The sequence below is a fragment of the Anomalospiza imberbis genome, chromosome 11 (assembly GCF_031753505.1).
Source record: "Anomalospiza imberbis isolate Cuckoo-Finch-1a 21T00152 chromosome 11, ASM3175350v1, whole genome shotgun sequence".
Lineage (NCBI taxonomy): Eukaryota > Metazoa > Chordata > Aves > Passeriformes > Viduidae > Anomalospiza > Anomalospiza imberbis.
In genome coordinates this window covers 3,775,520-3,788,347 of record NC_089691.1, presented here as the reverse complement: position 1 = coordinate 3,788,347, position 12,828 = coordinate 3,775,520, and the positions used below count along the sequence as shown (strand labels likewise).

Here is a 12,828-nt window from a genome sequence, read left to right as displayed (position 1 = left end):
ATGTCTCCCTCGTGGTGACTCCTAGCAGTGAAAAGGTTTCTGTTCTGCAGCTGCTCAGCAAAGTCTGTGACATTGTCATATGTGAGGTGCTCCTCACCCTGCGAGGGTGTCACCTTTGTTATCAGCCAAGTTCCAGATCAAGCTGGGAAGAACAAAAACATTGTAATTGTATTCATGAAGTTTTCCAAGTTAGGCATTTTGAATGTTAGAAACCTTCAGCTGTTTCCAGTTCCTTTCAGATGACTCAGTTGTGGAGACTGGCCTCTTTGTCGTTTGAAATGCTATATTCACATACACAGCTTAATCATCTTCTGAATGAATGAAGTGCAAATCCTCCTCTGCTTGGCTTCTGCAGGCTTTTATCAATCTTAGTCACCCATCCTTTTCTCCTTGTCTGCGCTCTGTAGAGGATGAAAGGCAGTCATTGCAGGGGTTTTATCTCACGGGGTGTGAGGACACACACCACTCCAGAGCCATGCCAATTACAGAACTGATTTCTTAAACCCAGCTGGAAATCAGTCTCACACACTAAAAAGTGGCTGATGAGACCAAACCCCTCGGTTTATTTGGCCAATCCTCACAGCCAGTTCCCTGGTTTTGGGTACCTGTGTATCCCTGAGCTCCTTGGGGACCTACATCCCCTTGTTGGAGCTGCACCTTCAGGAGTGCAGGGTCAGGGAGTTTTTGGGTACCTTTAGCAGCATTTGCACCCCCCAGGATTCCTGCCTGGCGTTTCCAGTGCAGCCAGTCCCACAGAGCAGAAGGGTGCGCATGAACTGGGATTTACCAGCTGGCTTGAGGCTGCATGTCCATGAAATACTGCACAAAGTGCTAAAGACTCACTAAAGAAACACCTGGATATTTGCAGCATCTGCTGGTTCTTTATTCTTTTTATCAGACATCCAAAAATCTGGGCTTTCATTCTCCTCGTGTCTGTTTGGGATCCCCAATGTTGTCACAATAGTTGGAATTTTTGATGGTAATTTTCCCTGGTACAGATTACTGAGGGAGCTCAAATTGTTTTAAAACAACTTGATAAAAAAATATTTGGGCCTTTAAAAATTATGATGCTGCACATCAGTTAGGTTGGGGAATGGTAGCAAAAAAGACCCACAAAGAGATTTGATTTAATTATTTTATTTTACCTAATATACTTTTTTCCTTTTTTGTTTTATCACGCTTTGATAGGATGAAGTCTGAGTACAAAGTTGTTAGTAGAATTTGAATTTACATTAAAGTTCATCATCACTTTAGGAGAACAGAAGGAATAAAACCTCAGTCAAGTTTCAATATAAATATTGAGCTGTGACTTTGAGAGTTGTAGTAGCAGAAAATTCCATGTCTAAAAATGATTAATCACAGTGAAGAAAACAAATGGAGATTGTATTGCCCAGTGTCCAGAATTATAATGACTCCAGGTTTCTGCCAATTGAAAACAATTTGTATCTTGCATCTTCTGACACTTCAGGACAGAAAACTTGTATGGAAACTCTGGGAAGAGCTGGCAGTAATTGGCAGCTTGTTTAGAAAATCTCAGCCCATCACTTGGAAAGAGTGACAGATTTCAGGGAACTTCTGTCCCTGTTGAATTCAGCAGCCACTAGGTGCCAATGTTGGTCCAGTTTCAGAGCGGTCGGACAAAGCACTGATGGGAGGCAAAGGAATCCCTTCAGGAGCTCTGAGTTTTTGCTGTGCACAGTTTGTGTCCTTTCATTACCCCTTTCACAGAATTCACACAAAATTCACAGAATGACCAGGTTGGAAGAAACCTTCAAGATCATCGAGTCCAACCCATGTCCCAGTACTTGAACTAAATCATGGCACCGCGTGCCACATCCAGTGTTTTATAAACACGTCCAGGGTCGGTGACTCCACCACCTCCCCGGGCAGGCCATGCCAGTATTTTATCACTCTTTCCGTGAAAAACCTTTTCCTGACATCCAACCTATATTTCCCTTGGTGCAGCTTGAGGCTGTGTCCTCTGGTTCTGTCAGTTCCTGGAGAAAGAGCCCAACCCCACCTGGGCACAGCCACCTTTCAGGAAGTTGTAGAGTGATAAGGCCACCCTTGAGTCTCCTTTTCTCCAGGCTGGACACCGCCAGCTCCCTCAGCTGCTCCTCACAGGGCTTGTGTTCCTGGCCCCTCACCAGCCTCGTTGCCTCCTCTGGATGTGCTCGAGTGTGTCAATGTCCGTCCCAAACGGAGGGCCCAGAACCGGACACAGCTCTCAAGGTGTGCCGTCACCAGTGCCAAGCACAGGGGCAGAATGATCTCCCTGCTCCTGCTGATCCAGGCCAGGAGCCATTGGCCTTCTTGGCCACCAGGGCACACTGCTGGCTCATGTTCAGCCGGCTGTCGACCAGTTCCCCCCAGGTCCCTTTCTGCCTGGGCACTGCCCAGCCACACCGTCCCTTCAGGTTGTAATTGCTGCTGGTTTCGTTTTTGTTTTTCCATAATCCAGCTTTTGATAAGTGCACCTGAACGTTAAATTACTGGGTTTTGCAGTGTCCTTGCAAACTCAGGGAAATCAAGAATACCCTCTCTTCTAAATGCTCTGCTGTTTCGAGGGCAACCTTTGGTGGTGTGGCCATTGCCACGACCTTCCTCTGCTTTGCGCTGCTGCTGATGGGAGAGGGTTGCAGAGGTCGATTTTATTTGGATGTGTCAGGTTCCAGATTCCTTCTCCATGGCCCTAAGAGACAATCTATGAATTCTTGTCAAAAAACCAAATTATTAGTTAAGAGGTAAAACTCTTTTGACCCCTAAAGAGGAGACAAGAAAGATGATTCAAGGAGAAAAGGGAGGCTGCAATCTATCCCTGCTGACACTCCCTTCCCTAGAGATCAAGGTCATTTAAGAAAGGGCTTCATTTGAATTTCTTCCCCTTGGACTAAGATGAATGCTCTGTATTTCTGTAGCCCTATTCCTTAATAGTATTCTGAGGGAAGAGGTTTCAATCCACTTTTCCCAAGGAATGTCTTGATGCAGAACAGCACCATTCATTTTTATTAACTCTGGATTACTAGAGAACTGGATGCTTGCTGGTCAGACAAGCCAAGCCAAATGAAATCTGAGCAAAATTCTAAATGCTAACATTTCTTTTGCCTAAATGAAGATGCCAGGTCAGGCAGTAGCTGTGACATCACTGGGATGAACATTGGGAAGTGCTGCTGGGGAAGGCACTGGAGAGGCCACATCAGGAGCCAAGTGCCCCTGGGAAGGAGCTCAGTATAAATAGCAGCTATGTGGCCATTATGCAACTGGAGCAGCTTGTTGTCACACACCCATTATTGAGTGTAATCTGAATTTCATTGGAGTCAATCTAACGGCAAAATATTTACGTGGGTTCCAGCAACAGAGCCACAGCATTTTGGGAATTTTTTTATGCTGTGGAGAGAAAAGGCATTAAAATAAATAAACTTAGCATTGCTAAGCATTACAGTAAACTTAGCACCATCAAAGGAGTCATTAGGTAGGAATTGTTAATATTTCATCTGTTGGCAGTGAAACTAAAATCCTGTAATTCAGGTATAAATCATAACATGCAAGTGTGTGGGCCTTAAGAATCCACGAAGAGCAGCAGTTTTGTGAAGCCTCAAACTCTATTTTAATAATTCCCCAAACAGTCCATTTAAACATAAACCAGCATGAGAATGAATGTGTATTGGCTAATTATTTTAGAATACAATAGTGGCAGCACAAACAGCCAAGAGCCTGTTTCACTGCATTCGACATGTGTTTTGTACATTGAATTAGTGTTTAGTTCTTACAGTTTGTGTTTACTAGTTCTAAAATAGAAGAAATTTCCTGTTCACCTGAGGGAATCCCCATTTTTTTCTTGTCTTATTAGGCTAGGAATAGTCTTGGTTTTCTGCTGTTTGAAACTTTTTCTAGGGTGAGTTTTTCTCTTTTTATTGGATGAGTTATTCTAATAGTTTTTAATGCAGTTCCATATCTGGTCAGTGCAAGCAGAAGGTGCGCAAATAAAATGGAAAATTACTGTCATTATGTGACATATCTCTTATGACTTAGCTGGGGCTTAACTGAACAGAAAGAAATATTTTACTTTGTATTACTTATTTTCTGTGTAGTTAAATTCTTTGAAAGGGAGTACTAAATCTGAATCCTTAAATGCACAGCCACTTAACCAAATGATAAATACAGAACAAGCTGGTTAACTTTGCAATGTATTTTGTTCCTAAGAGCAAAGCTGTGCTTAGTTTCTAGTATGAATTTAGTGTGAATAGATTTTACCTAGGTTGCTGAGCAAACCTTAGGACAGGTTTACAGTCAAAATCCTCTCAGGTTAGATATGAGTGTGAGCCCATGGAGATGTGTAAACTCAAATCTACTTCCTACACTCACTTACAAATAAGAGAAGACTGTCAGAACAGAAAAATGCCACATATCCACCTCATGGAGCTGCCCAGAGCTCCTGGGAAAGGCTGGGCTGATTCTCAAAGCTGAAATAAAAAGCTGTTTTCAGATTTCTTCCTCTTTACTTGGTGGGGGAAAAGAAAAAGCTGTCAAGTACACTTAGATCTCATTCATCATTTAACCTTCACCTGCAGGAGCTGAAACACATGAGAAATGTATGTTCTTAAAATACCAACATCCTCGGAACACAGGACCGGGCAGAAATCATGCAAATTCAGTGACTCCACACCACTGGTAGGTACGTTTTAGTGAAAATATTGCAATTTTACTCTGAATAAGCATCTCTTCTAAAATAACGTACATCACAGGCATGCACTTTTGCTCCTCTGTTGCAAGCAGATGCTCCTGCCAGGGCAGGAGGGCTCAAGCTGGCTCCATTCCCCAAGCCATGTCATTTCCTACACTGTCCAGGTGCCCAGCCCTCCCTGGCAGTGGCACTTGGACTGGAGCTGCTGGCAGTTGCCACTGCCCTGTGCAGGCAGGAGGAAGGTATTTTCCATTAAAAACAAAAATAAAATAAAAATTAAAAATATATTAAAAAGCAGGCATATCAAGTGCCACAGTTTTCCCCACTTGCTCAGCTCCACCCTTGGCACCTTTTGGGCAGCTCCTCCTCAGGCTCCCCTGCTCCTGCTGTGCTTTCCCAGGAGCTCCAGTGGCCCCAGCAGCTGCTGCCCAGGGACAATCGTGCTGCTGCTCCCTTTCTGGATTTGGAAATCCATCTGTCTTATAAATGAGCAGAAGAGCTTCAACTCTTTCAGTTCTGGTGCAGAAAAGAGTATTTGTAGCTGATTTCAGCAGTCAGCCCCAGAGCGGCTGCACCCAGAGCAGCGACATCAGTGCTGCAAAGCCAGACAGCTGGACTCCACAAGGCAGAGGCACTTTTATTTCACTGGGCAGATCTGGGCTGGTTTATTCCATTGGGCAGAGCTGGGCTGGTTTATTCCATTGAACAGAGCTGGGCTGGTTTATTCCATTGGGCAGAGCCGGGCTGGTTTATTCCATTGGGCAGAGCTGGTTTATTCCATTGGGCAGAGCTGGGCTGGTTTATTCCATTGAACAGAGCTGGGCTGGTTTATTCCATTGAACAGAATTGGGCTGGTTTATTCCATTGGGCAGAGCTGGGCTGGTTTATTCCATTGAACAGAATTGGGCTGGTTTATTCCATTGGGCAGAGCTGGGCTGGTTTATTCAGCCTGCTCTGAGCTGAGGCAGCATGGTTCTTAGGGAATGAGCTGCCTGTGTTCCAGGTAGCTCCAGAGCTGGCTGTTAGCACATTAACAATCATATTAATGATAATAATAATCATGTTCTGTCAGGATGGTGGCCCTGTAGCACAAAGGAGAGCAGTGTTTTGTGATGATGGAGCCTTGCAAACTGCTCCGGTGCATGAGCTCACACCTGGAATAAACGCTAACTAAAGCCTGGCAGAAGGCAAGCAGGAAGCTGAACAGAAGTCATTATTCTTGAGCAATGCTGTTTGCTCCAGTGTTAACAAAATACAGGAATTTATAGGCAAAAAGGTGATTCACATACCATGCTATTTAATAAATGAAACCTGCAAATGTTCCTCACCTTACCTGAGTTTCAGTCTAAACAGAATTGCTGTTGACACAAATTCCTGTTCACACAAACCTTCTCTGTATGCTACCGTGAGGTTTTGATCAGTAATGCTGACTCTGATGACTTCTCCTGCCCACTGTGGATGCAAACCTCATATTTTATTTTATTTTATTTTATTTTATTTTATTTTATTTTATTTTATTTATTATCATCCCAGCAGTCACATCTGTGTTCCCAAATTGTGCAAGCAGATACATCCACCAGTTTGCCCCTTGCAGGCTGGATGCAGTGGCAGTTTCTGGGGTGCTCCAAACCCATTTTGGGAGTGCTGCCTGTGTGTTTCATTTTGATAGCTGATGTATTTTCCTGCCTTCGCACGTTATTAGCAGCTGTGGTTTTAGTTATGCAGTGTGATGGAGTGTGTGGCTAAAGCATGACACAGTGGCCTTGCCAGATAAACACTGAGCGTTGCTTTTGAGCCCTCAGTTAGTTCTAGCTGTCCCCTTTGCAGAGAGGTTTTTTTTTCCAGATAAAACCCAAATGGATGAAAAGTTATATATACAAGGCTGTTTTGGTAGAATGTGAACTGCTGCCATGGAAGAGATTCCCTCCTCTTTCTTCTTATAAGGACAGAAAAGTTCTCTCAATTTTTTTCCTGTATTTTGTGCATCTTATTTGATGTGTTGGTTGGTGAAAGCAGAAATGTTCACTAATTGCCCATTTTTAATATATTTGTAGTGTTGAAGCCATGTAGTAAAGCAGTTCACTATTCTATGCATATCTAGTTTATAGGCACAGAAGAGAGTGATAAGCTTTTAGTCTGAATGATTTATTTCATTTTGGGGAAACAAGAAACATCATGTAGGAAATTCCATGAGAGATGGCAGAGTGCATTTCTTCTGTAATATTCTGCATTCGTACAGAATGGTGGTTGTTTTTTAAAAATTTGAAAAGCTCAGTGCAGGGGAAATATTCTAAAATTATCTCCAGAGGACAAGCTCTGAAAATATCCTAGAAATTTAATCAGAAATGTTTAGAATCGTGAAAGAGATCAAATTTTGGTCAATATGAATGTTCAATAAGCATCCATTATTTCAGTTCCACATAGAATGCTTTATTATTTTTCACCCTCCAGGTAATTCCATAAGATTTTAAATTATTTTGCTGATTATGTTGTCATTACCAGTCCATCTTTAACTGTTTTCAATCAGGGATCCATTCAGTGTCTGGTCTGTATAATCTGGGTGCTTTTGGTGGCAGGAAGCTCCTGAATCTGAGGAAGAGAGGGCTGAGTTTTCCTGCACATGGGAATGGTCCTACCAAGTCCCCTGGGACACAGAGAGATGCTGATGGGCTGTAAACTCACAGAGCCTGAGTGAGAAAAGAGTTGTTAAAATAATATCATTGGTGTTCATCTCCATATAGTAAAAAGTGTAGGGGTGTAAATATTATTTCTGTAAGAGCTGAGAATCCAGTGGGAAAATGATTTTAAAAATGTGGAAACTGCTCTTCATATGAGCAGATAGCAGCAGGGTGAAACTTGCCTGTCCAAGCCTCACCAAGCTTCTTTTTGGACAAAAATTAAATCCAACTTGCCTGAGGACCCAGACTTTGGGCTTTTTTAGCATTGGCTATTCAAACCAGTGGTACCAGTGCTTTTGCTATTTTGTTGTGGAGGAGTTTGGCGTTTCTGCCAGGCTGGTGGCAGGGAAGAGCTCACAGTACCTTGTGGGTTTTGGGGATGTTCCTCCTCAGCCTCCTGAGCCTGAGCCGCCTCCCGAGGCTGAGCTGGCAGACCAGCTTTTTGGAGAACTTCAGAGCCCACGCCACTAAAAGGAGGGTAATTATTGCCCCAGCAATTAAAATGAGGTCTCGCCAGAAGAACTGGAGACACTTGGTTGGGAGAAGCCTGGTACAAATGCCCAGATCATTCCCAGTCAGCTGCCCCAGGGCTTTCATCCTCAGCGGAGAGGGGCTGGCGCACCTGAGCCGGGTGAGCGCGGGCACGGAGAAATCCTGCAGCCAGAGCTTCAGGTACAGGATGTGACAGTCACAGTGCCAGGGGTTGTCCCAGAGCTGCAGCTCCTGCAGGTGGCCCAGGCTGTCCAGGGCTCCGGCAGGGATGGAGGCCAGGCTGTTGTTGTGCAGGTGCAGGCTGCGGGTCAGGCGGGGCAGGGCGGGCAGGGCGCGCAGCCCCCGCGAGCTGCAGTCCACCCCTGTCCCCCAGGGCTCCCCCAGGGACCAGCAGCTGCACGGCGATGGACAATCCTCACCCAGCACCGTGGGGAGCAGCAGGGCACAGCCCAGCACGGCCAGCAGCGCCATCGGCAGCTGCACAAACAAGAAGTGAGGTTTAGTACCATGTTCTGAGAGCAGAGCCACAGCAGTTATTTCTCCCCCAGGTTTAGGTTTCTGGAATAAAATCTTTGTGGAAGAGGTTTTACAGCGTCTTCTGTGAGCCAGAGAGAAGTTTGATAAGAGGATCCATGTTTACCCCTGAAAGAATTTTCTACCAAAGTCGTTGACATAGAAACCAAGAAAGCAAGAAGGATAAATAAGAGAAACCTGCAACTGCCTATTCCAATAAGCACTTGGCTTGCCCCTGGTGACCAATGAGTAAACTTATGTGCTTTGGAAGAATGTAGAAAAAGCATGCATGCTCGAATAAAACCAGGGTTTGAAGCCTTCTGGAAATGGCGTGTGTTGCCTTGTATTGTCTCCGTCTCTACCATGACAAATCTTTAGCTTTCTGTATGTCCCACAGAACCACTCTCCCCAGCTTCAGCATAAACACTGAAGACAGAGCACACTTCTTCCCTTCCCTCTCTGGTTCATTGTTTTCCCTTCATAATTGTACAAAAGATATTATTGATCAAAATTCTGGGGCAGAATGTCACCAGGAGATGACGGGAAAAACCAGTTTAGTTTTAGGGAAAGGTTTCTATTCTGCTTCCATATCTTCATAGAGCTAGTGTTGAAATTGTGTGTTTAAACCAGTTTTCAAAATGAAGCTTAAGGAATAGAATAATTGTACATGTCTGAAAATCTTCTTTCTTTCTGAAGCTGAAATACTCATCTTAACCATCTCCTGTGTATTTGTCAGTGAGTTGACAAATACTCTGTTGTTCCTCTTTGTGTCCTGTGCCACCTGTTGCTTATTTTCTTTTCCACATTTTCTTCTATAACTGCCCAGACTGAACTCTGCTCTTGATAGTCATAATTTACCTTCTACATTGTGCTTACACCCACCTCCCCCACCCCCATTTTTTTTTTTTTTTGCTTGGATGGTTCATTAACCAATTTTTAACATTGGTACATACACTACATTTTGTTTTGTTCATCCTTAAAGCCTATTGCAGCCATTAAGATAAACTGAAATCTAGGATTGGTTATTCTGAGTATCTTTGCTCTGAACCCAGATACTCATCCCTGGTTTTTCAAGAAATCTACCAGAGCTCTTTTCCCCAAAGTAAACATCTTAGAAGGACAGACTATGACAGCTGGCTAAAAGAAGTTAAGTGATATTTATGGAAAAGACATCTCTTCTGATTAAATATAGAAACAGCAAGAAACCCAAACTCAAACAGAAACAAGAACTGTGGCAGAAATGCAGAAGGGAGAGCTGGGGACGTGCCTGGCTGACACTTACCCTGTTTGGCCCCTCTTGATCCCTTTCCCTGTGCCTGCAGAAGTGCTGGAATGTGGATGGCAGGGCAGGCTGAGTGCTCAGAGTCCCCCAGGAACTGTGGCAGATGAACTTTTTCCTCTCAGGATGGGGCAGCATCCCAGAGCTGCTATTTATGGTTGTGCCGTGGCATAAAGTGCTTGGGGTGGGTCTTGTGCTTGCTGCAGACAAGAGGAAATGCTTTGGGATTTTTGGTTTGTTCCTAATTAATTTTTCCTATTGCATCTGACAGTATCTGGAAAAACTCATCTGAAATTTGTGGGGTTTTTTATCTCCAGAAAATTTCCATGTATAAAAGTTAGTTTGGGCCTGAGCTGCTGAGACACACAAGCCCCAGCAGATGAGGGAGATGAAGTTAGCCTGTGAAATTGAGTTTTTCTGTATTGGTCAGCCAGGTTTGTTTACTATCTGCCTCCTCACCATTTCAGTAAAACTTATAAAAGCACACCATAACATCAAAATAACCATAATAGTCAGGTGACATAATTAAGGGATAGAGAAAGACAGGAACAGAGAAAGGGACTATTAATGCCATTGAATTGAAATAGATGAAATTGTGTTGAAGTCACCCAAAATATAGTATTTAACTTGGGTCACCTGTGTTCAAAAATGATAACTCCAACTAGTGGAAGGAAAGTTTCTGAAATATCTGTGTGTATTTGGCTGCAAAGCCAGTAAATTAGGGTCATACAAGTTTGTAATACAACTGTACCTGTTCATCTAAACAAAGAATGCCATGTCTGTGTGAAGGGAAAGCAAAAATAGGAATTACTTTTCACTTTTGATTGGGTATGCAAAGATTTGGATATAAGTTTTCCTTTGCTTTAGTTACCAGCCATGAACACAGAAGAACTCCAATGGCAGCTGGCATTTGGAAACCCATCTGGTTGTGGGTCTGGTGTTCCATTCAGGCCAGTTCTGTGTAGTGTTGGTTTGGGGACAGGCTTGGAGCTCTGTTCTGCTTTTGGAAACGAAGCCCAGGTGAGGTTTTCATGTTGCAGATGTGCAGCAGAGCTGTGGTTTTGAGCTGTCCTTTCTTTATAACAGGCTGTTTCTGGGAGGAAAGGCAATATCTGGTGTGTAAATTATCCTGGCAGCAATGCTTGTTGTCTAATTTTTACTTATTTTTAAAGAACCTTTTTTCATTGGGTCTAATAAGTTACCAGGAGCTGGAACTTTGTTAGGAACATCCTTAAGAAAATGCTTTATTGTGTATCTCTGCTCTTTAGCATTTGAAAAGGCAATTCAGACAGTGCCAGGGGGGAAGGACAGAATTTCTTCAAAGCCCTTAGAATTTTGATCTTTTCCATGAGATGAGGAGATGACTCCTCCCTTGCCCAGGTGAGCAGTTCACCTGCCTGTCAGGTGTGGGATGGCTCTGAGGGCACTGCTAATGGTCCTTCCATCCTCGGGATGGTTCCCCTGCCTTTGGGAAGCACATCCATGGATGCCACAATTGTCTGTGTGCCCTGTGCCTGCACAGTCTGTGCCACTGTGCCTTCAGGAGTGCTGCCATGGAATCAAAACTTCCTGTCACACAGTGAAATCAAATGCTGTGTCCTTCTGCATTGACAACATTTGGAATCCCCTGCAATCCACACTCCCGTTCTGTGCTGTCCTCAGAGTTAGTCCTGCATTCCTCCAGGTGTCTCTGGGGATGGCAGAGGTGTCCAGCTGTGCCCAGCTGCTCCTGCTGAGTTCCCAGAGCTGTCCCCTGGCCAGTGCTCCAGCTCCCTGTGGAGCTGAGGGTGTGCAGGGAGTGGCTGCCAGAAGCACCAGGCATTTGCATTTCTGATTTTAGGGCTGTAGCTTTTTGTAGGCCAAATGAGGATTCTTCATTTAAGAGGATTTATTAAGAGCCAATTTGGAAAAAAAATAGTTTTAATCTGCTATAATCTTGTTAGGGTATGAAAGTAATTTTTTTCCACAGAGAGAATCCATTTGAAGTTTTTGTGAATGGGAGAGGCTCTATCTTCTCAGTGGAGATGGATTTCTGGACACTCTTATTTCCCGAACGGCCCTCTCTCCTCACCTCTCCCCTGAAAGCCCTTTTCTCTGGATCAGCTTTCTTTGGAGGCCTTGGCTTCTCCCGTGAGTTCCGTGGGGGCTGTGTGTGATTATTCAGGGAGGAAAAGGGCTGAGGGAGATTTCTGCTTTCCTCGGGGTTCAGAATAAAAGCTGCAAGCTGGAGATAAATGAGCAGATCAAACGCGTGACCTGCTGAGAGCAAACTCAGCCACAAGATGCCATTGTCTTTTCTAGTCACTTTTAAGGAGTTCCAGTCATTTATTGCTGACAGTGACCTGTTCTTGACCAAGAAAGGCAGAAGTTTTCTCAAGCACTGTTTCCATTCCCAATACTGAAAAAACTGCACACCTCACATTGCCAATGGACGGCTTCTCGTTTGAAATCTCTCACCTTGATTAATTCTGTTCTTCTATACTTTCAAATAGGTTGGTGAGAGCAGAATAACCAAAATAGATCTTTGTAATTGGATGTGAGTCACTGGTAATTAATGAATTCCATAAATAAGCAAGAAGGATGATAAAAAAGTCAATCACAAAATTCATTTTCACATCAAGGAATATTGCTGGCAGAAATGAATTGAAGAAAAACTGTGATTTCTCTCAAATCAGGAGCTATTATTGCCTGAAGGCCAAAATTTTCCTCTTACCTACTTCACTCTGCAGAACTGGCTATCAAAGCCTCCTGAGTATTCCCACATAGGAGGGCTCAGAGTTTCCTCCTGCCCATATTTTTTCCTGCTTCACATTTATCGTGGTTTTGCCTAATGGGGTTTTGCCTAATGTAGTTTTGCCTCTGTCAAATCCAAAATCCCATTTCCTCAGATTATTCCACAGGCAGATAAAATCTTGTCATTTAGGAAATTCTTCTCATAATTTGTACTCCACCCATTTTATCAAGAAGTTCTCTCTCCTCCCACCTGTTCTCATTGAGAACCTTCCTCTTTGCAGTTTTCCCCATTCACAATTTCACCCAGTGATTGCTTATTTTCCCACTAGGTGTCATCCAAGTTATTTTGGTCTCAAATTCTGAGCTTCCCCCCCCCCCCCCCCCCCCCGCCATCGGCCCTTGAGCTATAATTTTTCAATTCAAAAGAATTGCCTGAAAGAAGGAAATAT

The 12,828-nt window shown here is 43.8% G+C and overlaps 1 protein-coding gene across 1 annotated transcript; it reads right to left on the bottom strand.

The window, feature by feature from the left end:
• Positions 1-6,808: 6,808 nt before the first annotated feature.
• On the bottom strand, positions 6,809-9,802 carry GP9 (glycoprotein IX platelet). Its single transcript, XM_068201478.1, has 2 exons — positions 9,650-9,802; positions 6,809-8,331 (listed from the first exon to the last, which is right to left on the bottom strand). The coding sequence occupies exons 1-2, from the start codon at positions 9,782-9,784 to the stop codon at positions 7,717-7,719; spliced, it is 750 nt and encodes a 249-aa protein (XP_068057579.1). The 5' UTR covers positions 9,785-9,802; the 3' UTR covers positions 6,809-7,716.
• Positions 9,803-12,828: the final 3,026 nt, after the last annotated feature.